The 27996-nt window shown below is 50.9% G+C and overlaps 1 protein-coding gene across 4 annotated transcripts in view; it reads left to right on the forward strand.

The window, feature by feature from the left end:
- The window catches only part of LOC116973008 (CSC1-like protein 2), a 72656-nt gene that overhangs the window by 25080 nt on the left and 19580 nt on the right, over window positions 1–27996 (forward strand). For 3 of the 4 annotated variants that reach the window (XM_033020636.1, XM_033020637.1, XM_033020638.1), the window contains exons 3-15: window positions 682–761; window positions 3551–3629; window positions 5841–5878; window positions 8109–8251; window positions 9424–9475; window positions 10061–10169; window positions 11924–11994; window positions 13074–13154; window positions 15459–15582; window positions 18078–18211; window positions 21012–21149; window positions 23662–23815; window positions 25954–26060. In XM_033020636.1, the coding sequence (XP_032876527.1) occupies window positions 682–761; window positions 3551–3629; window positions 5841–5878; window positions 8109–8251; window positions 9424–9475; window positions 10061–10169; window positions 11924–11994; window positions 13074–13154; window positions 15459–15582; window positions 18078–18211; window positions 21012–21149; window positions 23662–23815; window positions 25954–26060 (1310 nt within the window). Of the gene's footprint in view, window positions 1–681; window positions 762–3550; window positions 3630–5840; window positions 5879–8108; window positions 8252–9423; window positions 9476–10060; window positions 10170–11923; window positions 11995–13073; window positions 13155–15458; window positions 15583–18077; window positions 18212–21011; window positions 21150–23661; window positions 23816–25953; window positions 26061–27996 lie in introns of those variants that run through there. The other variant, XM_033020639.1, reaches the window with a different exon arrangement.

Consider the following 27996-nt stretch of genomic DNA (forward strand, 5'->3'; position numbering starts at 1 on the left):
TATGTAAGGTGTCCTTGAGACTCTTGAAAGGCGCCCATAAATAAAATTTATTATTATTATTATTATTATTCTGTCCAACCTCTCTCTCTCTATAACTAACACCCCCTAATCTAGGTATCATTGATGTATTTAATAAACACAAGATGCTGAACAGGCAGCATCTCTGGAGAGAAGGAATGGGTGACGTTTTGGGTTGAGACCCTTCTTCAGACCCGCAACCATCCTCTCCAGAGATGCTGCCTGTCCCGCTGAGTTACCCAAGCATTTTGTGCCTGTCTTCTGTGTAAACCAGCATCTGCAGTTCCTTCCTACACACTGATGTGTTTAGTTTAGTTAAGTGATACAGCGCGAGAGACAGGCCCTTCGGCCCACCGGGTCCGTGCCGACCAGCGATCCCTGCATATAAATCCTATCCTACACCCACTAGGGACAATTTTTACATTTATACCGAGCTAATTAACCTCCAAACCTGCACGTCTTTGGAGTGTGGGAGGAAACTGGAGATCTCGGAGCAAACCCACGCAGGTCACGGGGAGAACGTACAGACTCCGTACAGACAGCGCCCGTAGTCGGGATCGCACCCGGGTCTCCGGCACTGTAAGTGCTGTAAGGCAGCGACTCCACCGTGCCGGACTAATGGTGGCATTTGATCCGGGCTGACTCTCGTGTTGTCTCTTGCAGATCCTGATCACCATATTTTCCCTACTGAGGAAGAAAGCCTGGGATTATGGACGCGTTGCCCTCTTTGCTGTCAACGTCAGGTGACTACACAGAACTTTTGCCAAGACAGGGGGTGCAGCCAGTTACTGACACGTCAGGCGAGACTAAGCAACATCCGTCTAGTTTAAAGATACAGCACAGAAACAGGTTCTTCAGCTGATCGAGTCCACGCCGAGCAGCGATCAGCTGTTTACACACTATTTCTACGTAATCCCACTTTCCCATCCATACCCTTCACACTAGGGGGGCAATTTACAGAGGATCGATTGGGACGTCTTTGGGATGTGGGAGGAAACCGGAGCACCCGGAGGAAACCCACGCGGTCCGTACGGAGAATCCTACAGTACAAATGGCTTTGCTTTTGCAGGTCTGACACATTCCAGTCCCCAATCCCTTGTTATAAAGAAGAACATACAACATAGGAGCAGCATTAGGCCATACAGCCCACCAAGTCTACTCCGCCATTCAATGATGACTGATATATTTTCCCCCCTCAACCCCATTCTCTTGCCTTCCCCCCCCCCCCCCCCCCCCCATAACCTTTAACATCCTTACTGGTCACGATGAGAAAGTGGGATAACATAGAACGGGTGACTCAGTGGGCCGAAGGGACTGTTTCCATGTTGTATCTCCAAACTAAACTAAAGTGACCAATTAATATTCGACTCGCAGTCATTTTCCCCAGGGTAGAGGACTCTAAAACTAGTGTGTATGCATGTTCATAAGTTCTAGGAGCAGAATTAGGCCATTCGGCCCATCAAGTCTACTCCGCCATTCAATCATGGCTGATCTATCTCTCCCTCCTAACCCCATTCTCCTGCCTTCTCCCCATAACCCCTGACACCCGTACTAATCAAGAATCTATCTATCACTGCCTTAAAAAACTGACTTGGCTTCCACAGCCTTCTGTGGCAAACATAGGCGGAAATCCCAGGGGGGGGGGGGGAAGACAAGGGGGACAAGTCCCCCCCCCCCCCCCCGTGTTTTGAGAGGTGGGGGACAATCCCCCCCCATGTTTTGTAATTCGGTGAAAAAACTATAAAAAATCTCCGCTTCCCACGAGACAGTGGGGGTAGGACTGCTGATCGAGGGAGGGCGCCGATTGGACGAGAGAGACGTCAGTCAGCAGACAATGGTGGGGGGGGGCGGGGCATGATGATTCAGCGCGATGATTGGAGGAGGGAGGTGTCGGTCAGAGGCGGAGGTAGGGGGTTGGGACTGAGGATAGAGCGCGGTGATTGGAGGAGGGAGACGTCCTGGTGGATCAAAGATCATAGAGCGGAGCTGGAACCGTCCCGTTCGCGGGGCTTTTCATCGCCCGTCCTAAAATCGGCCGCGGCATCTTCCATCGCCCTGCGGTCAAATTGCTGCGTCGAGGCGATTGAGGCTTCCCGATGCTGAAGCCCCTGCCGGGCAATGGAATATCCCGCGGCCAGTTGTAAGCGATGAAAGGCCCCGCGAATGGGCCGATTCAAGCCCCACGATTCGGGGCGGACGAAGCTGCTGTTGCTGCAGTTCGGAATTGGTCACCAACCAGGTCTGCTCTCGATGTTATCGTCCACAGGGCCCAGGGCTGAAGCCTCCGAAGCCTCGCGCATGTATGTGTGTGTGCGCGCGCGAGGTGCCAAAGAATTGTGTGTCCCCCCCCCCCCCCCCCCATGTTTTGCCAGCAACTTCCGCCCCCTGGTGGCAAAGAATTCCACAGATTCACCACCCTGTTGTTTGTAGTTTGCAGTATTAACCCTGGCATGTGGTAGGTGGGTACAGGTGAGGGGAGAAGGGGATGTGATTAGCAGATGGGATGGGTAGTACTGTCCGACCCACCGAGTTCCTCCAGAACTTTGTTTTAAAATTACAGCAACCGCAGTTCTTTGTTTCTCCATTTAGTTCTGGGACACTGATGTCCCCTAGTGGAGTAATAGAAATACTCTGAGACTTCACTTCATTTTATTGCAGTCATAAGTGAAAGGAGCAGAATTAAGCCATCCGGCCCATCAAGTCTACACCAGCATTCAATCATGGCTGATCTATCTTTCACTCCTAACCCCATTCTCCTGCCTTCTCCCCATATCCGCTGACACCTGCACTAATCAAGAATCTATCTATCTCTGCCTTAAATATATCCACTGACTTGGCCTCCACAGTCTTCTGTGGCAATGAATTCCGCAGATTCACCACCCTCTGACTAAAGAAATCCCTTCTCATCTCCTTTCTGAAGGCACACCTTTAATTCTGAGGCTGTGCCCTCTGGTCCTAGACTCACCCACTAGTGGAAACATCCTCTCCACATCCACTCTTTCCAAGCCTGTGTGTATTTCTGCATGGATGTGTGTGTGTGTGTGTGTGTGTGCGCACCTGGCAGTGCGTGTGCATGTATGTGGACATGTATACATATGTATGGGAATGTGTTTGTATGTGGCGGTGTGCGTGTGTGTCTATATGCGTTTAGTTTACAGCACGGAAACAGGCCCTTCAGCCCACCGAGTCCGCGCCGACCAGTGATTACTGCATACTAACACTATCCTACACACAAATTAGTGACAGCTTTTACACTTATACCAGACCAATTAACATACACGACTGGATGTCTTTGGAATGGGGGAGGAAACCGTAGATCTCAGAGGAAACCCACGCAGGTAATGGGGAGAACGTACAAACTCCGTACTGACAGCACCTGTGGTCGGGAACATGGGTCTCTGGCGCTGCAAGCGTTGTAAGGCAGCAACTCTTCCACTGCGCCACCGTGCCGCACGTATGTGCGTGTATGTCACATGTGTGTGTGTGTACAAGACACTCCTGCCCCACTGACTACAGCCTCTTCCCCCTGCAGCCACCCTGAGGACGAACTCAACACCTACCAGCGATTCACCTCCCCCTCCTCCTCCAGCGAGCACCTAGTGAATGATGTGGTGAGTACCAGCCTTCCTCCGACCTTCCCTGTTCTGCCCCTCCCCCCGACCAGCCCCTCCCCAACCAGCCCCTCCCCCCGACCAGCCCCTCCCCCTGACCTTTCCCCCCAACCAGCCCCTCCCCCTGACCTTTCCCCCCAACCAGCCCCTCCCCCTGACCTTTCCCCCCAACCAGCCCCTCCCCCTGACCTTTCCCCCCAACCAACACCTCCCCCTGACCTTTCCCCCCGACCTTTCCCCCCACCCAGCCCCTCCCCCTGACCTTTCCCCCCAACCAGCCCCTCCCCCTGACCTCCCCCCCCAACCAGCCCCTCTCCCTGACCTTTCCCCCCAACCAGCCCCTCCCCCTGACCTTTCCCCCCAACCAGCCCTCCCCCTGACCTTTCCCCCAACCAGCCCCTCCCCCGACCATCCCCCTCCCCCGACCATCCCCCTCCCCCGACCAGTTCTCCCCCGACCAGCCCCCCCCCCCGACCTCCAACACGACCTGCCCCTCGTCTCCACCGAAATTAGGTGAAAGGGGAAAGTTTTAATAGCCACCTGAGGGGCAACTGTTTCACACAGGGCGGTGGGTATGTGGAACGAGCTGCCAGAGGAGGTAGTTGAGGCAGGGACTAAAACAACAGTTAAAAGCAATTGGACTGGTACATGTAGAGGAAAAGGTTTTGAGGGATTATGGGATAAACGCGGGCAGGTGGGACTAGCGTAAATGGGGCATCTTGGTCTGCATAGATAATTGGGCTGAATGGCCTGTTTCCATGCTGTATGACTGTGTTGCTCTAAACAAATTGAAGTTTAAAAACACTAATATTGGTGCCGAAATTCCAAACTCCTTCGTGCAACTAAGACAGTCCACAGTTTATGGTTTGTGGACAAAAATGCAGGAGAATCTCAGCCGGTGAGGCAGCATCTATGGAGCAAAGGAAATAGGCGATGTTTCGGGTCGAGACCCTTCTTCAGAGTTCTTAAACAGCTTATAGTTTGGTTAGTGTTGTGCAGTGTTCAAGAGCCTGATGGTTGTTGGGAAGAAACTGTTCTTGAACCTGGTCCTCAGGCTCCTGCACCTTCACCCAGAGGGTAGTAGTGAGATGAGAGCGTGGCCAGGGTGGTGTTGGTCCTTGTTTATATTGGCTGCCTTTTTGAGAGGGTTTGATGACCTAAAATGAGTGTGAACGGGTGATCGATGATTGGCGTGGTCTCGTTGAGCCGAGACACACTGGGCATTTTCAAAGTGGAGATTGATAGGTTCTTGATCAGGAAGGGCTCCAGTTGCAGAGCCTGCGGAACTGAGATCGCGGAGCTGGCCAACTTCGGAGCGGGAAGAGCTGTGGTGGCGCGCGGCTGCGACCCGACATTTGGAGTTGGGAGGCACCGGCCGCAGACCCGGTGGACGGGAACATCGGGAGCTCGCAGGTCCCTGGTGGGAGACCGCTTTTCCGAGCTCCGCAACGGCGACTTCTCCCGCTGGAATCGTGGGTTTAAAGGACATGGAGCCGGGGCCTAACATCGCCCGGCGTGGCTTAAACGGCCTCAGGACTTACCATCGCCCGCCGGGGGCTTTAACATCGGAGCCCCAGTTCACCTCGACACTGCAGTTGGACTGCTGGACCACGGGAGAAGGAACAAAGGGAAGAGATAAAGACTTTGCCTTCCATCACAGTGAGGAGATGTTGGAGATTCACTGTGATGGATGTTTATGTAAACTGTGTTAAGTGTGGGTCTTGGATTGTTTTGTAATGTAAAAAACTGTAGAAATGATATTTCGTTCAAACCTAGGTTTGAATGACAATAAATTGCATTCTATTCTATTCTATTTACAATTTTACTGAAGCCAATTTAACCTGCAAACCTGTAGATCTTTGGAGTGTGGGAGGAAACCGGAGCAGGTCACACGGGGAGAACGTACAAACTCCGTACAGACAGCACCCATAGTCGGGATCGAACCCGGGTCTCTGGCACTGCAGCTCTACCGCTGCGCCACCGTGCCGCACAACAGCTGTCTTTGTGGGCCGAAGGGCCTTTCCCCACACTGCATCTCCAAACCAAAGCCTCCTGCCGAGGGAGTATCCTTGATGGACTGCGGCTCTGGGTGGTATCTTTTGTTGCTGGGAGTTGGACTTGCTGGAGCAGGCCCAGGGTGGGGGGGTGGGATGTGATGCGATGCAGGAGCCCAGCCCATACTGACCGATCCTCTGTCTCTCTCTCCCGCAGGGCCATTGCTCGTGGCTGGTCAACACCTTCTCCATGATGTGAGTGTCAGACCTGCTGGCGGGAGCTCGAAGATGCCCACCCACCTACCCTCTCGGGGGGAGCGGGGATGGGTGCAGGGTCTTCCACAGAAAAAGGATTGCCGATCTAAGTCCTGATGTAGGGTCTTGACCCGAAACGTCGACCATTCCCTCCGATCCCCACAGACGCTGCCTGACCCGCTGAGTACCTCCAGCAGATTGCATAGTTTAATTTAGTTTAGAGATATAGCATGAAAACAGGCTCTTTATACCAACAATAGACACAAGATGCTGGAGTAACTCAGCGGGACAGGCAGCATCTCTGGAGAGAAGCAATGGGTGACGACTCTCTGAGACCCTTCTTCTGTCTGAAGAAGGATCTCGACCCGAAACGTCACCCATTGCTTCTCTCCAGAGATGCTGCCTGTACCTGCTGAGTTACTCCAGCATTTTGGGTCTGTCTTCGGTTTAAACCAGCATCTGCAGTTCCTTCCTACACTCTTCAGCCCAACAAGTCCGCGCCGACCAGCGATCCCCGTACACCAGTTCTATCCTACACACTAGGGACAATTTATGGAGGCCAATTAACCTACAAACCTTTGGGATGTGGGAAGAAACCGGAGCACCCGGAGAAAACCCGTGCGGACACAAAGAGAGGGCGCAAACTCCTCACGGACAGCACCTGCAGCCCGGATCGAACCCGGGTCTCCGGCGCTGTAAGGCAGCAACTCTTCCGTTGCTTCACCGTGCCGCCCTTGTTGGTTGCTCTAGATGCAGGTTTACAAAAAAGTCACAGAATCTTGGAGTAACTCAAAGGGTCAGGCAGCATCTCTGGAGAATATGGATAGGTGCACATCATACACTCACACGCACACACACACACATACATGCACACGCACACACACTCACAGTCACACACACTCATGCATAACCCTCTTCCCCCACACACACACACGTGTGCACTCTCTTACATATACACATAAGCGCACACACACACACACACACACACACACACACACACACACACACACACACACACACACACACACGCACACACACACACACACACACACGGGATGCATCACAGCTTGGTTTGGGAACAGCTCCATCCAAGACCGGGAGAAATTGTAGCGAATTATAGACGCAGCCCAGACCATCACACAAACCACTGACCCCGTTTATACCTCACGCTGCCTCGGCAAGGCCAGCAGCATAATCATGGACGAGTCGCACCCTGGCCACTCCCTCTTCTCCCCTCTCCCATCGGGCAAAAGGTACAGAAGTGTGAAAACGCACACCTCCAGATTCAGGGACAGTTTCTTCCCAGCTGTTATAATAATAATAATAATAAATTTTATTTAATGGGCGCCTTTCAGACATCTCAAGGACACCTTACATAGATCAGTAGGAATAAAAACATATAATCAGAATAAAATAAGTAATAAAGACATCACAGAGACACAAATTAAAAACAGAATTCAGTCCAAAAACAGAAAATCAAAACACAATCAGGCAATCGAAACATCCTACCACCATTAGAGAACAGTCTGAAAAACCATCTACCTCATTGGTGACCCTCGGACTATCCTTGATCGGACTTTGCTGGCTTTACCTTGTACTAAACGTTATTCCCTTATCATGTATCTATTGTGTAAGATTGTGATCATGTATTGTCTTTCTGCTGACTGGTTAGCACGCAACAAAAGGAATGCTACAAAAAGGTTAGCATATGATGAGGGTTTGATAGCACTGGGCCTCTACTCACTGGAGTTCAGGTTGAGGGGGGACCTCATTGAAATTACAGAATAATGAAAGGCATAGATAGAGTGGATGTGGAAAGGATGTTTCCACTGGTGGGAGAGTCTAGAACCAGTCATAGCCACAGGATTAAAGGGTGCTCTTTTAGAAAGGAGGTGAGGAGGAACTTCTTTAGTCAGAGGGTAGTTAATCTGTGGAGGCCAAGTCAGTGGGTATTGTTTATGGCAGAGATGGACAAATTCTTGATTAGAACGGGTGTCAAGGATTATGGGGAGAAGGCAGGAAAATGGGAATAGTAGGCAGGGACAAGCCGTGATTGAATGGCGGAGTAGACTCGATGGTCCAAATGGCCTAATTCTACTCGTATAACTTGTGAACTTGTGAGAAGCTTTTCACTGTACCTCGGTACATGTGACAATAAACCAAACTAAAGTAAAACTGAATCACACACTCTCGCTCACTCAGACCCCTCTTGTTGCATGCTCTGTCGCAGGGACAGTGAACTACAGGAGCAGTGCGGAGACGATGCCATGCTGTACCTGTCCTTCCAACGCCACCTCATTGTCATCCTCATCGCCATGAGTGTCATGTCCGTGGGAATCATCCTGCCCGTCAACCTCTCCGGCAGCCTGTTGAGTAAGTGTGCGCCCCACACTCTTGCGCTGTGCACTCCTGTAAATGGCTCGATTGTGATCGTGTGTAGGAAAGAACTGCAGATGCTGGTTTAAATCAAATGCTGGAGTAACTCAGCAGGACGGGCAGCATCTCTGGAGAGAAGGAATGGGTGACGTCTCTGGTCAAGACCCTTCTTCAGACTGATGTCAGGGGAGTGGGCGGGACAGATCAGTACCTGATTGTAATCATGCATTGTCTTTCTGCTGAATGGTTAGCACGCAACAAAAAGCTTTCCACTGTACCTCGCTACACGTGGCAATAAACTGAACTGGGATCTGAAAATGGGATCCAGAGATGCCGCCTGGCCCGCTGAGTTACTCCAGCATTTTGCGTCTCTCTCCAGTGTTAAACCAGCATCTGCTGTTCCTTCCCATACATTCAGAATGGAAAACTGGTTACATAGAAACATAGAAAATAGGTGCAGGAGGAGGCCATTCGGCCCTTCAAGCCAGCACCGCCATTCATTGTGATCATGGCTGATCGTCCCCAATCAATAACCCGTGCCTGCCTTCTCCCCATATCCCTTGACTCCACTAGCCCCTAGAGCTCTATCTAACTCTCTCTTAAATCCATCCAGTGACTTGGCCTCCACTGCCCTCTGTGGCAGGGAATTCCATAAATTCACAACTCTCTGGGTGAAAACGTTTTTTTTTTCCTCACCTCAGTCTTAAATGACCTCCCATTTATTCTAAGACTGTGGCCCCCTGGTTCTGGACTCGCCCAACATTGGGAACATTTTTCCTGCATCTAGCTTGTCCAGTCCTTTTATAATTGTATATGTTTCTATAAGATCCCCCTCATCCTTCTAAACTCCAGTGAATACAAGCCTAGTCTTATCAATCTTTCCTCATATGACAGTCCCGCCATCCCAGGGATCAATCTCGTGAACCTACGCTGCACTGCCTCAATCACAAGGATGTCCTTCCTCAACTTAGGAGTCCAAAACTGTACACAATACTCTAGATGTGGTCTCACCAGAGCCCGATACAACTGCAGAAGAACCTCTTTACTCCATTGTTGTGGGAGTGGGAACTGCGATTCTGGGTCGCCATGGAAACCCGTGCTGTTCATGGGCCCGTTGACGGGCTTTGATGCTGTGTTGCAAGTTTAACTCTTTCCACTTTGATCTGCAGCCAACGATCCTGAACTTTTTGGCAGAACTACAATTGGAAACATAAAAATCAAGTAAGTACCCTGAGAAGATGTTGACTTGGCAACCGTCACTAACTAAACTAACTCTAACTCAACTCTATAAACTATGGACTGTCTTAGTTGCACCAAGGACTTTGGAGTTTCTGCACTTATATTCATGTTTTTAAATTTAACATTGTGGAGAGTCACAGTCATACAGCATGGAAACAGGCCATTCAGCCCAACTTTCTACGCTGACCAAGATGCCCCATTTGAGCTAGTCCCAATTGTCCATGTTTATCCCATATCCCTTCAAACCTTTCCTACCCGTGTCCCTGTCCAAATGCCTTTTAATTATTGTTTTAGTACCCGCCTAAACTACCTCCTTTGGCAGCTTGTTCCATGCATCCACCACCCTCAGAATGGAAAGGTTGCTCCCTGGGTTCCTATTCAATCTCTCCACTCTCTCCTTAAACCTATGTCCTCTGGATCTTGATTGCCCTACTCTGGGTGACAGACTCTGTCCGCTTCCCTCATGTGATGAGCTGTGGTGTTAATGCAACGTAACCCTGAGCCCTGTGTGTGTGCTGGTGATCTGACGAAGGCCACGTTCTCAGCGTGCACGTTTTGCGTTTGCAGGAATGACATCCTGTGGCTTCACACCGTCTTTGCCGTCATCTACCTGCTGCTGACCGTGCTGGTGCTGAGGCACCACGCCTCCTCCACCAGATACACCGGAGAGGACGTGGTGAGGCTCAACCTGCCGCCGATATCCCCGTCGCAAACGTTGCAACGATGCGCGGAGTGTGTCCTCATCTTCCGCAGGTCCACCTCCGGCCCGGTCAAGGCGACAACCTTGGCTGCTCAAGCCCACAGGTCCAACGTGGTCCTTGTCTGAGTGCTCAGCGTCAATGGGCGAGGGGAACTCGTGGAGACGGAGAAATGCAGAGAGGTAGAGATAGAGTCGTAGTGAGTAGAGATAGAGGGGGAGAGAGATAGAGGGGGAGAGGGATAGAGGGGGAGAGGGATAGAGAGGGAGAGGGATAGAGGGGGAGAGGGATAGAGGGGGAGAGGGATAGAGGGAGTGGGATAGAGGGGGAGAGGGATAGAGGGGGAGAGAGATAGAGGGGGAGAGAGGGGGAGAGGGAGAGAGATAGAGAGGTAGTGGGGTAGAGGGTAGAGGGGTAGAGTCGTGGTTGCAGACATATAGAGACACGGAGACGATGTTATAGTCACAGAGACCGTAGAGTCAGAGCTTCATAGAGACATCGTGACTTAGAGTCATAGAAACATAGATACAGTGTGGTAACAGGCCCTTCGGCCCAACATGCCCAATCCGTCCAACATCCCCCATCTACACTGGTCCCACCTGCCTGCGTTTGGCCCATGTCCCTCCAAACCTGTCCCTATCCATGTGCTTGTATAAATGCTTCTCAACGTTGGGATAGTCCCAGCCTCAACTACCTCCTCTGGCAGCTCGTTCCATACACCCACCACCCTTTGTGTAATAAAGATACCCCTTGGGTTCCTATTAAATCTTTCCCCCTCTCAGTACACCACTACAAAGCTATGTCCTCGGGTTCTCGATTCACCTACTCTGGGCAAGAGACTACCCCTCAATCTAATTCTCTCATGATTTTATACACCTCAATAAGATCACACCTCATCCTCCTGTGCTCCAAGGAATAGAGTCCCAGCCTGCTCAACTTCTCCCTATAGCTCACACCCCCTAGTCCTGGCAACATCCTCGGAAAACTTCTCTGCACCCTTTCCAGCTTGACACCATGTATCCTATAACACGGTGCCCAGAACTGAACACAATACTCTAAATGTGGCCCCACCAATGTTGTATATAACTGCAACATGACCTCCCAACTTCTATACTCGATACTCAGGCCGATGAAGGCCAGTGTACCAAAAGGCTTTTTGACCACCCGATCTACCTGCCACACCTAGTTCTGCTTCATGCCAACCTCCAGCTGTGCACACTCAATCTGGGCACATGGCCACCTCAATCTGGGCACATCTGCAGCTTTATGGGACTTTGGTGCATTGAAAATATTGCACGCAGTTTAGTTTAGTTTAGCGATGCAGCGGGGAAACAGGCCCTTCGGCCCGCCCTGGTCCACCCTGTACCTTAGTTCCATCCCTACAGACTGGGGACAATTTACAGAGGGCCAATTAATTCACAAACCTGCACGTCTTTGGGATGTGGGAGGAAACCAGAGCATCCGGAGAAAACCCACGCGGTCGCAGGGAGAACGTGCAAACTCCGTGCGGGCAGCACCCGTAGTCGGGACGGAGCCCGGGTCTCTACCGCTGCGCCACCGTTACTGGGAGGGTGTGGAGACGTTCGATCGACGTGGAGGGAGGGAGCAGAGGAGCTGTACCAAACTAAAACTCAAGGAGAAACCGGCCAGTTGGTCTGTTGAGCAAGTTGCCCATCGCACCGCGCTGACATGCCGGCACGCCTCGGTCTCATCTTGTGTCTGTCTTTCGCAGGTGAAACGCACACTATTCATAGCGAGGATACCGAAGCAGGCCAATGAGGAGACCATAGGCAGACACCTCAGGTGGGTGGAAGGTGGATTCAGGACCACAGGTAGGCACATGAGTGGAAGGTGGAGTGGAGACAAGGAGGAGTGGCAACCAGAGGCACACACTTCTGGTGCTGGGGCCCACTGGCAGGCACATCAGGTGGGTGACCGCGGGCACTTACAGTCCCTGCCAACATCTGGGCTTGTACACTCTGGAGTTTAGAAGGATGAGAGGGGATCTTATTGAAACGTATAAGATTATTAAGGGTTTGGACGCGCTAGAGGCATGAACCATGTTCCCGATGTTGGGGGAGTCCCGAACCAGGGGCCACGGTTCAAGAATAAGGAGTAAGCCATTTAGAACGGAGATGAGGAAACACTTTTTCACACAGTTGTGAGTGTGGAATTCTCTGCCAGTTCTCTAGATACTTTCAAGAGAGAGTTAGATAGGGCTCTTAAAGATAGCGGAGTCAGAGGGCAGTGGAAGCCAATTCTCTGGGTTCTTTTAAGAGAGAGCTAGATAGAGCTCTTAAAGATAACGGAGTCAGGGGATATGGGGAGAAGGCAGGAACGGGGTACTGATTATGAATGATCAGCCATGATCACATTGAATGGCGGTGCTGGCTCGAAGGGCTGAATGGCCTCCTGCACCTATTGTTTATTGTCTATCTTACTGAGGGTCACAGGGGAAGTAAGGCATGGAGTTGGTGCCGTCTAACTTCAGGATATTGGGCATCTGTGTGAAGGGAGGTGCAGCTAATACCAGTGTGATGGGGCTGTGTAGAAGGAACTTCACTCTGTATTGAGCTATGGGAGTGATGGGACGGTATGGAGGGAGCCTCACTCTGTATCTAACCCTTGCTCTGGGAGTGTGTGATGGGTCAACATGGAGGGCGCTTCACTCTGGACCTAGTCTCTGGTGTTATGTTGGGGGTAGAGTTGACCAGGATGTGGAGAGGCCGTGCATTGACTGGCTGCTGGTTCACAGTGAGCATGAGGGCCCAGCTGCTCTCTGTGGCGAGCGGTGGGCAACATCGGTGGGCTTCTCTCTGAGCCCTTGCTGCCGTCAGCCCGCTCTCCACACTGTGCCAGTGACTCCCATCTCTCTTCCACAGGGAGGCCTACCCAACGTGCACCGTTCTGGAGGTCCAGCTTTGCTACGATGTGGAGTTCCTGATGGAGTTGAATGCCCGGTGGTAAGATGTTCTCAATGTTTAGGAACCTGTTACTCCCCATAGAGTCATAGATTACACAGGGGAAGAGTTGTAGCTGAGTCGCGCCTCCAGAACGCTTCTTCCCCTCTGTTATCAGGCTTCTGAACGGTCCTTCCATGAACTAGGCCTCTGTCCGATTCACCTCTACCCCATTGCGGACATTGGACTTTGTCTGTGGAACTGGTGCGCTACAATGCTGAGAACTATATCCTGCACTCTGTACCTTCCCCTTTGTTCTACCCATTGTACCTGAAGTTTGCTTGCTTGCATTTATGTATAGCATTATCTGATCTGTTTGGATAGCAGGCAGAGCAAAGCTTTTCACTGTACCTCGGCACATGTGACACTAATCAACCTGATCCTAATTCCCTCTTCTCCCCTCTCCCGTCGGGCAGAATGTACAGAAGCACCACCAGACTCAGGAACAGCTTCTTCCCCTCTGTTATCAGGCATCTGAACTGTCCTTCCATAAGCTAGGGTACTGTCCAAATTTTCCAATCCACTCCCTGGAACTGCTGAGAAATTAAAATCTGCACTCTGGTTATTTATCTCTTTGCTCCTACCTGTTAGGTTTAGTTTAGACATACAGAGCGGAAACAGGCCATTCGGCCCACTGGGTCTGCGCCCACCAGCGATCCCCGCACATTAATACTATCCTACACACACTGGGGACAATTTACCAAGCCAATTAACCCACATACCTGCACGCTGAAGAAGGGTTTCGGCCCAAAACGTTGCCTATCACCTTCACTCCATAGATGCTGCTGCACCCGCTGAGTATCTGCAGCACTTTTGTCTACCTTCTTTGGAGTCTGTTATACTCAAGGTCGACCTGAATGTATTCATGACTAGTATTATCTGATCTGATTGTGGATGATCAGCCATGATCACATTGAATGGCAGTGCTGGCTCACAGGGCCGAATGGCCTACTCCTGTACCTATTGTCTATTATCTATTGAATAGCATGTACAACAAAGGCTTTACTCTGTACCTCAGTACACGTGACAGTAATAGACCTGAACCTAGAGACACAGAGCTGTACAACATGCAACAGGCCCTTCGGCCCAACTTGCCCATGCTTAGCCAGTTGCTATTTCAAATGTCTGCATTTGGTCCCTATCCCTCTAAACCCTTCCTATCCATATATCTGTCCTAGAGCCTTTTATTGAGTACATATTTATTAGCCAAGTATGTACACATACAAGGGATTTGCCTTGGTGCTTTGTTCGCTTGTAACAGAAATGATAATTGCACCCGTTGCTGCTTCCATGGCGACCAACTTTAAATATCTCAGCAGGCGACCACGTTCCCCGATTAGTTCTCTGAGGGTCACCCAGGGTGGGGGGGGACGAGAGATTGATCTTAAGTGGAGGCGTGGGTGAGGTTTGGTTTAGTTTAGTTTAGAGATACAGCGAGGAAACAGGCCCTTCGGCCCACCGAGTCCGCGTTGACCTGTGATCACCACACACTAGCATTATCCTACACACTGGAGACAACTTACAAGTTTTACCAAAGCCAATCAGTACAAACCTATAGGTAGACAAAAGTGCTGGAGAAACTCAGCGGGTGCAGCAGCAGACAGATGGCACAATGGGCTAAGTGTTCGGCTGGCAACCGGAAGGTAACCGGTTCGAATCCCGCTTGGAGTGCATACTGTCGTTGTGTCCTTGGGCAAGACATTTCACCCACCTTTGCCTGTGTGTGAATGTGTGTGAGTGATTGGTGGTGGTCGGAGGGGCCGTAGGCGCAGATTGGCAGCCACGCTTCCATCAGTTTGCCCCAGGGCAGCTGTGGCTACAGAAGTAGCTTACCACCACCGAGTGTGACTGAGGAGTGAATGAATAATGCGATGTAAAGCGCCTTGAGTATTAGAAAGGCGCTATATAAATCCCATCCATCATCATCATCATCTATGGAGCGAAGGAAATAGGCAACGTTTCGGGCCGAAACCCTTGGGTTTCGGCCCGAAACGTTGCCTATTTCCTTCACTCCATAGATGCTGCTGCACCCGCTGAGTTTCTCCAACGCTTTTGTCTACCTTCGATTTTTCCAGCATCTGCAGTTCCTTCTTAAACGGTACAAACCTGTTGTTGGAGTGTGGGAGGAAACCGGAGCACCCGGAGAAAACCCACGCGGTCACAGGGAGAACGTACAAACTCCGTACAGAAAGTTGGTTTACACCAAAGATGCTGGACAGAAGGTCTCGGTGGTGCAGTGGGGGGCTGGGGGAAGGTGGGGGGAGGGGGGAAAGGTGGCATCCTGACGTGGGTGTGGTCTTCTTGCAGGGTGGCAGCGGGCCACAGTCGAGACTACTACAGAGCGCTGATCCTAGACAGAGGACGCAGAGTCTACATCAACCCGAAACTGTGCGGCCATTTCTGCTGCTGCAGCTTCAGAGGATGCGAGCAGGTGTGGTGGTAACCCCCCTCTCCCCCTCTCCCCCTCCCCCCCCCGTCCCCCCGCCTGCCTCAACACCGCTTCGGGGGGGAGCAGGGAGAGGCGCGGCGGGCTCTTGTACCAGAGAGGAAGGGACTGTAACGGGGGGGGGGGGGGGGGGGGGGGGGAGGAGGATGGTCACTCTGCGTGGGGTCAGAAGGGCCATTGAGTCATACAGCACGGAAACAGGCCCTTCGGCCCAACCAGTCCATACCAACCAAGATGCCCCATCTGTGCTTGTCCCATCTCGGTTAACCCCGTCCGGCAGAAGGTACAGAAGCTTGAAAGCGCGCACCACCAGACTCAGGAACAGCTTCTTCCCCTCTGTTATCAGGCTTCTGAACGACCCTTCCATAAGCTAGGGTACTGTCTGATTCACCTCTACCCCATTGCGGACATTGGACTTTGTCTGTGGAACTGGTGCGCTACAATGCTGAGAACCATATTCTACACTCTGTATCTTCCCCTTTGCTCTAGCTGTTGTACTTGAGGTCTGCTTGCTTGCATCTATGTATAGCATTATCTGATAGAGTCACAGAGTCATATAGCGCAGAAACAGGCCCTTCGGCCCAACTTGCCCATGCCAACCAAGATGCCCCATCTACACTAGTCCCACCAGTCTGCGATTGGCCCATATCCCTCTAAACCCTTCCTATCCACGTACCCACCCAAATGCCTTTTAAATGCTGTTAATAGTACCTGCCTCAACTACCTTCTCTGGCAGCCCACCCACCGCTCTCTGTGTGAAAAAAGTTGCCCCTATTTTTCCTATTTAAATCTTTTCCCTCTCACCTTAAACTTGTATCTGCATTAGGAACACTGAGTGTGTGAGATGATGGTTTAAACCGAAGAGAGGCACAAAAAAAGCTGGAGTAGCTCAGTGGGACAGGCAGCATCTCTGGGGAGATGGAATGGTTGACGTTTCGGGTCGAGACCCTTCTTTCCCCAGAGATTTCTCCAGAGATGCTGCCTGACCCGTTGAGTTACTTCAGCTTTTTGTGTCAATCTGACGAATACTGGTTGATTACAAAGAAGGGCAGAGATTGAACTGTGGTGGATGTTTATGTTCAAATGTATTTTGTGCGTTCTGTTGCTTTTTATTTGTATGACTGACTTGGCAAACAAAATTCCTCGTATGCTGCAAAACATACTTGGCGAATAAAGTATTATTGTATTGTGGCAGCTCCAATGTAGTTCCTTCCTGTACCAACCAAGTTAAACAGTGGGGCAGCAGTCGAGTTTCTGCCCCAGAGACCCAGGACCGCTCCTGTCTGTACGGGGTTTGTACCTTCTCCCCGGGACCACGTGGGTTTTCTCCGGGTGCCCCGGATGCCTCCCACATTGCAAAGACGCAGAGGTTTGCAGATCAATTGGCTTCTGTAAATTGTCCCATTGTGCTTAGGGATAACATAGATACTAGTGTGACGGGTGTTGGCAGGTTGGCGTGCACTCAGTGGTCCGAAAAGCAAGCTTCCACACTACATCTTTAAAACTAAACTAAACTAAAAATGTCCGAGTAACTCAGCGGGTCAGGCAGCATATCAGGAGAAAAGGAATAGGTGATGTTTTGGGTCGAGACCCTTCTTCAGACAGTCTGACTGGGCCGAATCTGAAACATAGAAAATAGGTGCAGGAGTAGGCCATTCGGCCCTTCGATCCCGCACCGCCATTCAATATGATCATGGCTGATCATCCAACTCAGTATCCCATCCCTGCCTTCTCTCCATACCCCCTTTAGCCACAAGGGCCACATCTAACTCCCTTTTAAATATAGCCAATGAACTGGCCTCAACTACCTTCTGTGGCAGAGAATTCCACAGATTCACCACTCTCTGTGTAAAAAATGTTTTTCTCATCTCGGTCCTAAAAGACTTCCCTCTTATCCTTAAACTGTGACCCCTTGTTCTGGACTTCCCCAACATCGGGAACAATCTTCCTGCATCTGGCCTGTCCAACCCCTTAAGAATTTTGTACGTTTCTATAAGATCCCCCCTCAATCTGCTAAATTCTAGCGCGTACAGGCCGAGTCTATCCAGTCTTTCTTCAGATGAAAGTCCTGACATCCCAGGAATCAGTCTGGTGAACCTTCTCTGTACTCCCTCTAGCTTTCCTCAGATTAGGAGACCAAAACTGTACGCAATACTCCAGGTGTGGTCTCACCAAGACCCTGTACAACTGCAGTAGAACCTCCCTGAAGAAGTTTTATGACCTGAAACGTCGCCCATTCCTTCTCCCCTGAGAAGCTGCCTGTCCCGCTGAGTTACTCCAGCATTTTGTGTCTGTTCTCGGTGTAAACCATCATCTGCCGTTCCTTCCTACACACTAATCTAAGGGCGTGTCTGCAGACTGTTCGGGTGCATTCAGGTGCCAGGGAAGTGTTATCTGATTTGTTCGGAAAGCTTTGCGAAACAAAGGTTTTGGCTGTACCAGGGTACCTGTGACAATAATGAACCTCCTTCGTTCGACAGGTCGACGCTGTGGATTATTACACAAAGCTGGAGAGTGAGTTTCAAGACCAGTTCATGCAGCAGAGAGACGTACCCATCAAGAAATCCCTCGGTCTCGCCTTTGTCACCTTCCAGGATGAAGCCATGGCAACGATGTGAGTTTGGGCCTACCTCTGAGGGCTCTACAGTGACCCACTTAGGAGACCTAAACAGCAACCACTGGTAACCTTGCCCGCCACCCAAAAAAAAAATCAAGGTCGAGGTGACCTGCAACCTCCTACCACCTCCCACGCATATGTTGAAAACCTTCCTCGACTATGAAGAAAACTGGCTTCGATTAGACCAGTGACTAAAAAATGATCGATTTTTAAAACGGCAACCTATTTTTAGTCGAGGCCGGTTTTAATCATGATGAAAAAATAGCAGCAACCTAGATGAAGCCTCGACCACACGGAAACCACTTTCGACCATTAGGGAGAGTGACCAAAACCTCCGGTGACCTCATGGAAACCTTGGGTGGCGGGCAAGGTCACCAGAGGTTGCTGTTTGGGTCTCCTAAGTGGGACAGGGGCTAAATGTCTGAGTCAGCGTTTAACACAAAGTTGCACGTTGTCCCAGTGACTGGTGGAAGGAGGATAATTGGCTTTGTAAAATTGTACCTTGTCCCTAGTGTGTAGGACATTCCTTGCTTCCAGCTTTCTTCCCCCCACCTCACCACAATCTGTTCGAATAAGGGCCCCGACCTTAAACACCACCCATCCATGTTCTCCAGGGATGCTGCCTGACCCGCTGACTTATTCAGCATTGGGATCGGCACGGTGGCGCAGCGGTAGAGTTGCTGCCTCACAGCGGCAGAGACCAGGGTTCCATCCCGACTACGGGTGCTGTCTGCACGGAGTTTGCACGTTTTCAGATTCAGATTCAATTTTGATTGTCATTGTCAGTGTACAGTACAGAGACAACGAAATGCATTGTGACCACGTGGGTTTCCTCCGGGCGCTCCGGTTTCCTCCCACATCCCAAAGACGTGAGGGTTTGTAGGTTAAATGGGCCTCTTTAAATTGCTCCTCGTATGTGGGGGGTGGATGAGGAAGTGGGATAGTATGGAACGTGTGTGAACGGGTGATCGATGGTCGGGGTAGATTTGGGCGAAGGGCCTGTTAATGTTTCCATGCTGGATCTATCAATCAATGAACCAATCAATAAACCCTCAGGTGTGAGGGTCAGTAGGTTCTTTAGCTGCTTGTGCATTGATTCTGCGTAGATGGGTGGTAGGATATATGGAATTTGCCCGAGAACTGTGGACGTTTACTGTGAACATTGTTGTGAGCAGTTTTGGGCCTCGTATCTGAGGAAGGATGTGCTGGCTCTGGAGTGGAGATTTATTTTTGAATGATCCAAGGAATGTGTAGGTTAGCATATGATGGGCGTTTGACGGCACTGGGCCCACACTCGCTTTGCGTTTAGGATGACGAGGAACCTCATTGAAACGTATCAAATAGCGAAAGGCCGAGATAGAGTGGATGTGGAGAGGATGTTTCCACTAGTGGGAGAGTCTAGGACTAGAGGTCACAGCCTCAGAATTAAAGGACTTTCCTTTAGGAAGGAGATGAGGAGGAATTTCTTTAGTCAGAGGGTGGTGAATCTGTGGAATTCTTTGCCACAGAAGGCTGTGGAGGCCAAGCCCGTGGATATATTTAAGGCAGAGATGGGTAGTTTCTTTGCCTTCCATCACAGTGAGGAGGAGATTCACTGTGATGGATGTTTGTGTTAATTGAAATGTTTGTATTTCTTGTAGGAATTGTCTTTGTTTGTATGGCTGTGGAAACAGAGTTTCGTTTGAGCCTCACTGTCAGGTTCAAATGACATGTTATAAATATTGTATTGTGTCAGAGGTTATGGGGAGAAGGCAGGAGAATGGGGTTAGGAGGGAGAGATAGATCAGCCATGATTAAATGGCGGAGTAGACGATGGGGCGAATGGCCTCATTCTGCTCCTATCACATGATTATAGATTATAATGGAGATTGAGGGATATTGGGACATTTGCAGAACCAAGGGGAATGGGGTCAGGGCAAGAAAGTGGACCAGCCATCAGAAGCCATCTGCTGCAGGCACTCAGCAGGTTGGGCAGTGTGTGCTTCTAGTTTAATTTCGAGATAGCCCAAAGTTCGGCCAACTTGTCCACGCCAACCAAGGCGTCAAATCTTTTAGTTTAGTTTAGAGATACAGCACGGAAACAGGCCCTTTGGCCCTCCGAGTCCGCACCGACCAGCGATCCCCGCACATTAACACTATCCCACACCCACTAGGGACAAAGTTTACATTCATACCAAGCCAATTAACCTACAAACCTGTACGTCTTTGGAGTGTGGGAGGAAACCGAAGGTCTCGGAGAAAAGCCACGCAGACCACGGGGAGAACGTACAAACCCTGTACAAGACTGCAGGATGGAACCCGGGTCTCCAGCGCTGTAAGGCAGCAACTCTACCGCTGCGCCACAGGGAAGATTTACGAGGATGTTGCCAGGGGCTGAGCTATAGGGAGAGGTTGGGCAGGCTGGGGCTTTATTCCTTTGAGGGCAGGAAGTTGTTGAGGCAGGTACTTTGTTAGCATCTAAAAGATACTTGGACAGGTAGATGGATAGGAGAGGCTTGGAGGGATACGGGCCAAGTACAGGCAAATGTGACTCGCTTAGATGGGGCATCATGGTCAGCATGGACAAGTGGGGCCGAAGGGCCTGTATCCGTGCCGTGGGACTCTCTGACCATCTTAGTCCTTCCGGCCTTTATTCTCGGGAATATCCGTTTCTCTCTCCACGGACGCCGCCTTCCGTCGTTAACTTTCCGGGGTTCCCGGAAGTGCAGATAAGTGGCCAGTAGGGCCCGGTTGGGCCGAGTGGCCTGCGCTGTGCGTAGCATCAGGGGAAAGACGCCTGCTCCTTTTCTCTCCGCAGGGTGCTGAGGGACTTCAGCAACATCCGATGCCAGGGCTGCAGGTTACTGGCCAACAGCCAGCCTTCCAACCACAGCCAAAGCCTCCAGGTGTCCAAATGGGTGGTCAGCTACGCCCCATCAGCTCAGAACGTCCACTGGTGAGGTTCGCCTGCTGTCTGTCTGTCTGTCTGTCTGTGTGGAGTTTGCACGTCCTACGGTGTCAAAGGAGTTTGTACGTTCCCCCTGTGCTATGTTTTCTCCGGGTGCTCCGGTTTCCTCCCACATGCCCAAGACATGCGGGTTAGCAAGGTCAATTGGTTTCCGCAAATAGTTCCTAGTGTGTAGGAGAGAACTAGTGTACGGGGGGATCGCTGGTTGATGTAGACTCAGTGGGCCGAAGGGCCTCTTTCTACATTGTACCTCTAAACTAAACTAAACTGATTAGTAAGGGCCTCGAAGGTTATGGGGAGAAGACAGGAGAATGGGATTGAGTGGGAAAAGTAGATCAGCCATGATCGAATGGTGAAGTGGATGCGATGGGCTGCACGGCAAAATTCTGCTCCGATGTTTAGTGGCCAATAGTTGGCTTCTCTGGATGAAGATTGGGAAACTTGTGACAGGTAGAGGAGATGTCTTGAGGAAAGTCCACATTACGGCCGAGGATGTCCTACGCCTGGTCAGATGTATCCGTGGACACTGTGGGGGGGAAGAGAGAAGAAGTTGCCGTATTATAGATGTGACTGCGATATAGATACATCTCATCTTCATCAGACATAGGCGGCTAATGTAGTGCCCGCGCAGGGCTGCAAGGAAAAACCCCTGGAACTATAGACCAGGGGTCGGCAACCTTGTTCTGTATAGGGGCCAGGACCCATGTTGGTGAGCGGAGAGCGGGCCACATCCATCGCCATAGTTAATAAATAATTAATGATAGTTAAAAAAAAATTGTTACACAAATGTAACATAAAGACAATTACCCCCCCCCCCCCCCCCCGGCGACAAACTACAACGGAGGTGCAACACTGTGGCCGGAGCGGGATTCCTCACCGTTCCCGCTGATGCTTTGCTTTCCTCCAGCTCGCCCACCGCTGGGCTCACGAGGAAACCGCTCCAGCACTGCCTTGCTGAAGCCGCTCTCAGCCTGCTTCAGTTTCAAGCATGCCGGGGTTGGGGGCACTTTCACTCTGGGTGGTCGGGTGGATGGAAGAGGGGGTGGGTGGGGGTGGGGTGGTAGGGACAGAGAGAGAGAGAGAGCGAGTGAATGAGTCGACAGGTGTTGTGATATGGAAGTGTGTGTGTGTGTGGGGTGTGTGGTGTGTGTGGTGTGTGTGGTGTGTGTGGTGTGTGTGTCTCTCTCTCTCTCTCTCGGATTAGCGTTGTGTGTGTTTTGTGTTAGACCTGCGGGCTGGATGATTGCGGGTTACGGGGGGGCCGTATCCGGCCCATGGGCCATTGGTTGCCGATCCCTGCTCTAGAATAACGAGTCTGATGTCTGTGGTCAGTACATTACTGGAGAGTATTCCCAGGGATGATATACATGCATTGTGGTAGGCAGGGGATGATTGGGAATATCGAGGGAGGTTGGACAACCTTGGATTGTTTTTCCAGGAACATCGGAGGCTGAGGGGAGACCTGATAGAAGTTTGTAAAATTATAGAAGGAATAGCCAGGGTGGACAGTCAGAATCTTGTTTTCTCAGGGTGGAAAGATCAAAGACTAGAGGGCATACATGAAGGTGAGAGGGGGCAACATTTAAAGGGGACGTGCGGAACAAGTTTTGTTTTTTTACGCACAAAAGTTTAGTTTAGTTGAGTTTATTGCCACGTGTACCGAGGTACAGCGAAAAGCTTTTGTTAATCGTGCTAACCAGTCAGCGGAAAGACAGTACATGATTACAATCGAGCCATTTACAGTGTATAGATACATGATAAGGGAATAACGTTTAGTGCAATGGTGGTCGGTGTCTGGAATGTACTGCCAGGGGTGGAGGCAGATATGATAGTGGTGTTTAAGACGCGTTTAGATAGGCACGTGGATATGCAGAGAATGGAGGGATATCCCAGGAATGAGTGGGTTAACCTATGATGAGTGTTTGTCGGCACTGGGCCTGTACTCACTGGAGTTTAGAAGAATGAGGGGGGGGGGGACCACATTGAAACGTACAGAATAGTGAAAGGCTTGGATACAGTGGATGTGGAGAGGGTGTTTCCACGGGTGGGAGAGTCTAGGACTAGAGGTAACAGCCTCAGAATTAGAGGTCGTTCTTTTAGGAAGGAGATGAGGAGGAATTTCTTTAGTCAGAGGGTGGTGAATCTGTGGAATTCTTTGCCACAGAAGGCTGTGGAGGCCAAGTTAGTGGATATTTTTAAGGCAGAGATAGATAGATTCTTGATTAGTACAGGTGCCAGAGGTTATGGGGAGAATGGGGTTCGGAGAGAGAGATAGAGCGGCCAAGATTGAATGGTCTTGATGGGCCGAATGGCCTAATTCTACACCTATTCCTTATGGATCATCTGCAGGCAGAGTAGATCAGTTTAACTTGGCATCATGTTGGGCATGGATATTGTGGGCTGAAGGGCCTGTCCCTGTGCTGTACTGTTGTATGTTCTGCATGCCTGGTGGGCTGCCTCACTAGTGGCCCAGCCCTCACTGTTGACTTCTCTCTGACAGGAAGAATCTCTCGGTGCAGGGAGCCCAATGGTGGCTGCGTTGCATCTTCATCAACTTCCTCGTCTTCATCCTGCTGTTCTTCCTCACCACCCCCTCGATCGTGCTGTCCACCATCGACCAGCTCAACATCACCCGCCCCATCTACTACCTCAACGTAAGTCCCTCCGGAGCACCGCCATCGTACCTGCCTCTACCACTAACCCCAGCAGCGCGCTCCAGGCACCCGCCACCATCTCTGTGTAAAAACACTTGCCCTCCAGTCTTTGACGTTTCCACCCTGGGGAAAAAACTTCTGGCTGTCTGCCCTGGCTATTCCTTCCATAATTTTATACACTTCTGTCAGGCATCCCCCTCAGCCTCTGATGTTCCAGAGTACACAATCTAGCTTTGTCCAATCGCTCTCTATATCCCTAATCTGCCCCCTGTCTATCCTAATATACTATACATCATCCCTGAAAATAGTCTTCAGTAACTTGCCCACCACAGACGTTAGGCTGTTCGACGTTGGACACCAGTCTGAAGAAGGATCTCCACCCGAAAGGTCGCCTATTCCTTTTCTCCAGAGATCCGCTGAGTTACTCCAGCTTTTTGTGTCTATCTACACTGGTCTATAGTCTATAGATAGTCATAGAGTGATACAGTGTGGAAACAGGCCCTTCGGCCCAACTTGCCCACACCGGTCAACATTGTCCCAGCTACACTAGTCCCACTTGCCTACGCTTGGTCCATATCCCTCCAAACCTGTCCTAGCCATGTACCTGTCTAACTGTTTCTTAAACGATGGGATAGTCCCAGCCTCAACGACCTCCTCTGGCAGCTTGTTCCATACACCCATCACCCTTTGCGTGAAAAGGTTCTTGGACGTTTCCCTGCAGCCCTTCATCCAGCCCCGTTGTTGCTGAACACTAACAAGCCACACCAACGCCTCCGCTACCTCAGGAGACTGATGTAATTCAACATGTCTCCAATAACCCTTACATACGTCTACAGATGTACCGTAGTAAGCACACTATCGGGTGGCATCACAGCCTGGTTTGGGAACAGCTCTGCCCAACACAGCAAGAATGCAGAGAGTTGTAGATGTAGCCCAGTCCGTCACACACACAGGCCAGACTCCCCACCATCGACTCCATCTACACTTCATGCTGCCTCGGGAAATCAGCCGACACAATCAAAGACTTGTCCTGCCCCGGTCAATCCTTCTTCTCCCCGCTCCCGTCCGGCAGAAGGTACACAAGCTTGAAAGCGCGCACCACCAGACTCAGGAACAGCTTCTTCCCCTCTCTTATCAGGCTTCTGAACGGCCCTTCCATAAGTTAGGGTACTGTCCGATTCACCTCTACCCCATTGTGGACATTGGACTTTGTCTGTGGAACTGGCGCGCTACAATGCTGAGAACTATATTAATCTCTCCACTCTCTCCTCTTCCATTTATATTCTTTTCCTCTAGCTTCACAATTCACACCTCTTCTATACTTAATTCACATCTTTCACCTTTTCATCCAACCATCTGCCAATCAACCCCCCCCATCTCCACTTGTATCCACCTATCACTCACCAGGCTTTGTCTTGCCCCATCCTCTCTTCCGATTTTCTCTCCCCCACCACAATCAGTCTGAAGAAGGGTCCTGGCCCGGAACATCACCTGTCCATGTTCTTCAGAGATGCTGCCTGACCTGCTGAGTTACTCCAGCACTTTGTGCCTTTTTATAAAGTGAAAACCAGCATCTGCAGTTTCTTTTATCCACCGATAGCCTGCTGGGTTTGGGATCCACCAGGAGCCCAGAACTGGCCAGATATTTGGCCCAGACATGGACAAGAAGGCAGCGCCCCCAGACGTGATGTGAGAGTGACTGCCCCCGACATCAAGATCGAGCGCGGTCGAGGATACGCAGCGGGTAGAGTTGCTGCCTCACAGCCCCAGGGACACGGGTTCCATCCTGACCTCGGTTGCAGTCTCTGTGTGGAGTTTGCACGTTCTCCCTGTGACCACGTGTGTTTGCTCCGGTTTCCTTCCACTTCCCAAAGACCTGCGGGTTTGTGGGTTATTCGGCCCTCCGTAAATTGCGCCCCCCCCCCCCTCCCCTAGTGTGCAGGGAGTGGATGGGAATGTGGGATAACATTGGGACCATTGTGAATGGGCGGTCGATGGTCTGTGTGGACTCGGTGGGCCAAAGGGCCTGATTCCGTGCTGCATCTTTCAGTCAGGCAATGCACCGCTGCCTGTGTGTGTTTTGTTTACTGTGCAAGGCCAGGCGTGTTCCTCACTCAGCCTATCCCCGTCACACACAGGACCCAGTTATCAACCAGTTCCTGCCCACCCTCCTGCTCTGGTCCTTCACCGCCCTGCTGCCGACCATCGTTCGATACTCCACCATCTTTGTGGGTCACTGGACCAGGTAAGGCCCCTCCCTCAATCTCCTTCCTTTGTTTTATGTATCAAAAATAATTTAAAAAACATTTACGTACACGATACAAAAACCCAAAAACAAAACAAAACTGGTGACTTACCCACCACCATATTTCAAAATCAGCAAATTATTCAGACACTGAATTCCAAACAACTATGTTACCGCAAGGCTCAGTGCTGGGACCCCAGCTATTTACAATATATATTAATGATCTGGATGAGGGAATTGAAGGCAACATCTCCAAGTTTGCGGATGACACTAAGCTGGGGGGCAGTGTTAGCTGTGAGGAGGATGCTAGGAGACTGCAAGGTGACTTGGATAGGCTGGGTGAGTGGGCAAATGTTTGGCAGATGCAGTATAATGTGGATAAATGTGAGGTTATCCATTTTGGTGGCAAAAACAGGAAAGCAGACTATTATCTGAATGGTGGCCGACTAGGAAAAGGGGAGATGCAGCGAGACCTGGGTGTCATGGTACACCAGTCATTGAAAGTGGGCATGCAGGTGCAGCAGGCAGTGAAGAAAGCGAATGGTATGTTAGCTTTCATAGCAAAAGGATTTGAGTATAGGAGCAGGGAGGTTCTACTGCAGTTGTACAGGGTCTTGGTGAGACCACACCTGGAGTATTGCGTACAGTTTTGGTCTCCAAATCTGAGGAAGGACATTATTGCCATAGAGGGAGTGCAGAGAAGGTTCACCAGACTGATTCCTGGGATGTCAGGACTGTCTTATGAAGAAAGACTGGATAGACTTGGTTTATACTCTCTAGAATTTAGGAGATTGAGAGGGGATCTTATAGAAACTTACAAAATTCTTTAGGGGTTGGACAGGCTAGATGCAGGAAGATTGCTCCCGATGTTGGGGAAGTCCAGGACAAGGGGTCACAGCTTAAGGATAAGGGGGAAATCCTTTAAAACCGAGATGAGAAGAACTTTTCTCACACAGAGAGTGGTGAATCTCTGGAACTCTCTGCCACAGAGGGTAGTTGAGGCCAGTTCATTGGCTATATTTAAGAGGGAGTTAGATGTGGCCCTTGTGGCTAAGGGGATTAGAGGATATGGAGAGAAGGCAGGTACAGGATACTGAGTTGGATGATCAGCCATGATCATATTGAATGGCGGTGCAGGCTCGAAGGGCCGAATGGCCTACTCCTGCACCTAATTTCTATGTTTCTATGTTACAAATATACTAACAACCACTATACAACTCCGGTAAAGGGGAAAGCATCTGCCTCGGGCAAAGCCCTCTGGCACCGTGACTCGCGGATGGCCAGCTTGGCCGGGCCTAGGAGCAACCCAACCAGGACATCGTCGGCCCTGCCCACTCCCTAGATCCCGTCACCAGTCCTTCGGTCGCTGACAGCAGACCCGCTCCTCCCCCTAGGTGGCGTGGTGGAGCTCCTTGTCCTCCAGTCCCTGGCTACAAGGGATGCTCTACTGCTCCCTACATCTCCTTGCTGTCCGCCTTGGCCCCTTCTCCCGCCTGGGGGGCTCCCACCGCCCGGCTCTCTGTAGAAGGGTCCCGAACCGATACATCACCTCCCCATATTCTCCAGAGATGCTCCCCAACCTCCCATGTTGCAGTCTCCAGCATCTCCCACTGATGGTCTGTCCGTGTGTTCAGGTCGACCTCTGGTCAGGGATGGGATGATCAAAGTTTCTCTTCACGGATTTGGCAAACGGGACTGGTTTAATGGCGGCACGGTGGCGCAGCGGTAGAGTCGCTGCCTTACAGGCGCTTACAGCGCCGGAGACCCAGGTTCGATCCCGACTACGGGTGCTGTCTGTACGGTGTTTGCTGTCTGTACGGAGTTTGCACGTTCTCCCCGTGACCGCGGTTTTCGGTTCTCTGTTTCCCCCAACACACCAAAGACCTACAGGCTTGTAAGTTAATTGGCTTGGTATAAATGTAAACATTGTCCCCAG

This window comes from Amblyraja radiata, chromosome 5, assembly GCF_010909765.2.
Source record: "Amblyraja radiata isolate CabotCenter1 chromosome 5, sAmbRad1.1.pri, whole genome shotgun sequence".
Lineage (NCBI taxonomy): Eukaryota > Metazoa > Chordata > Chondrichthyes > Rajiformes > Rajidae > Amblyraja > Amblyraja radiata.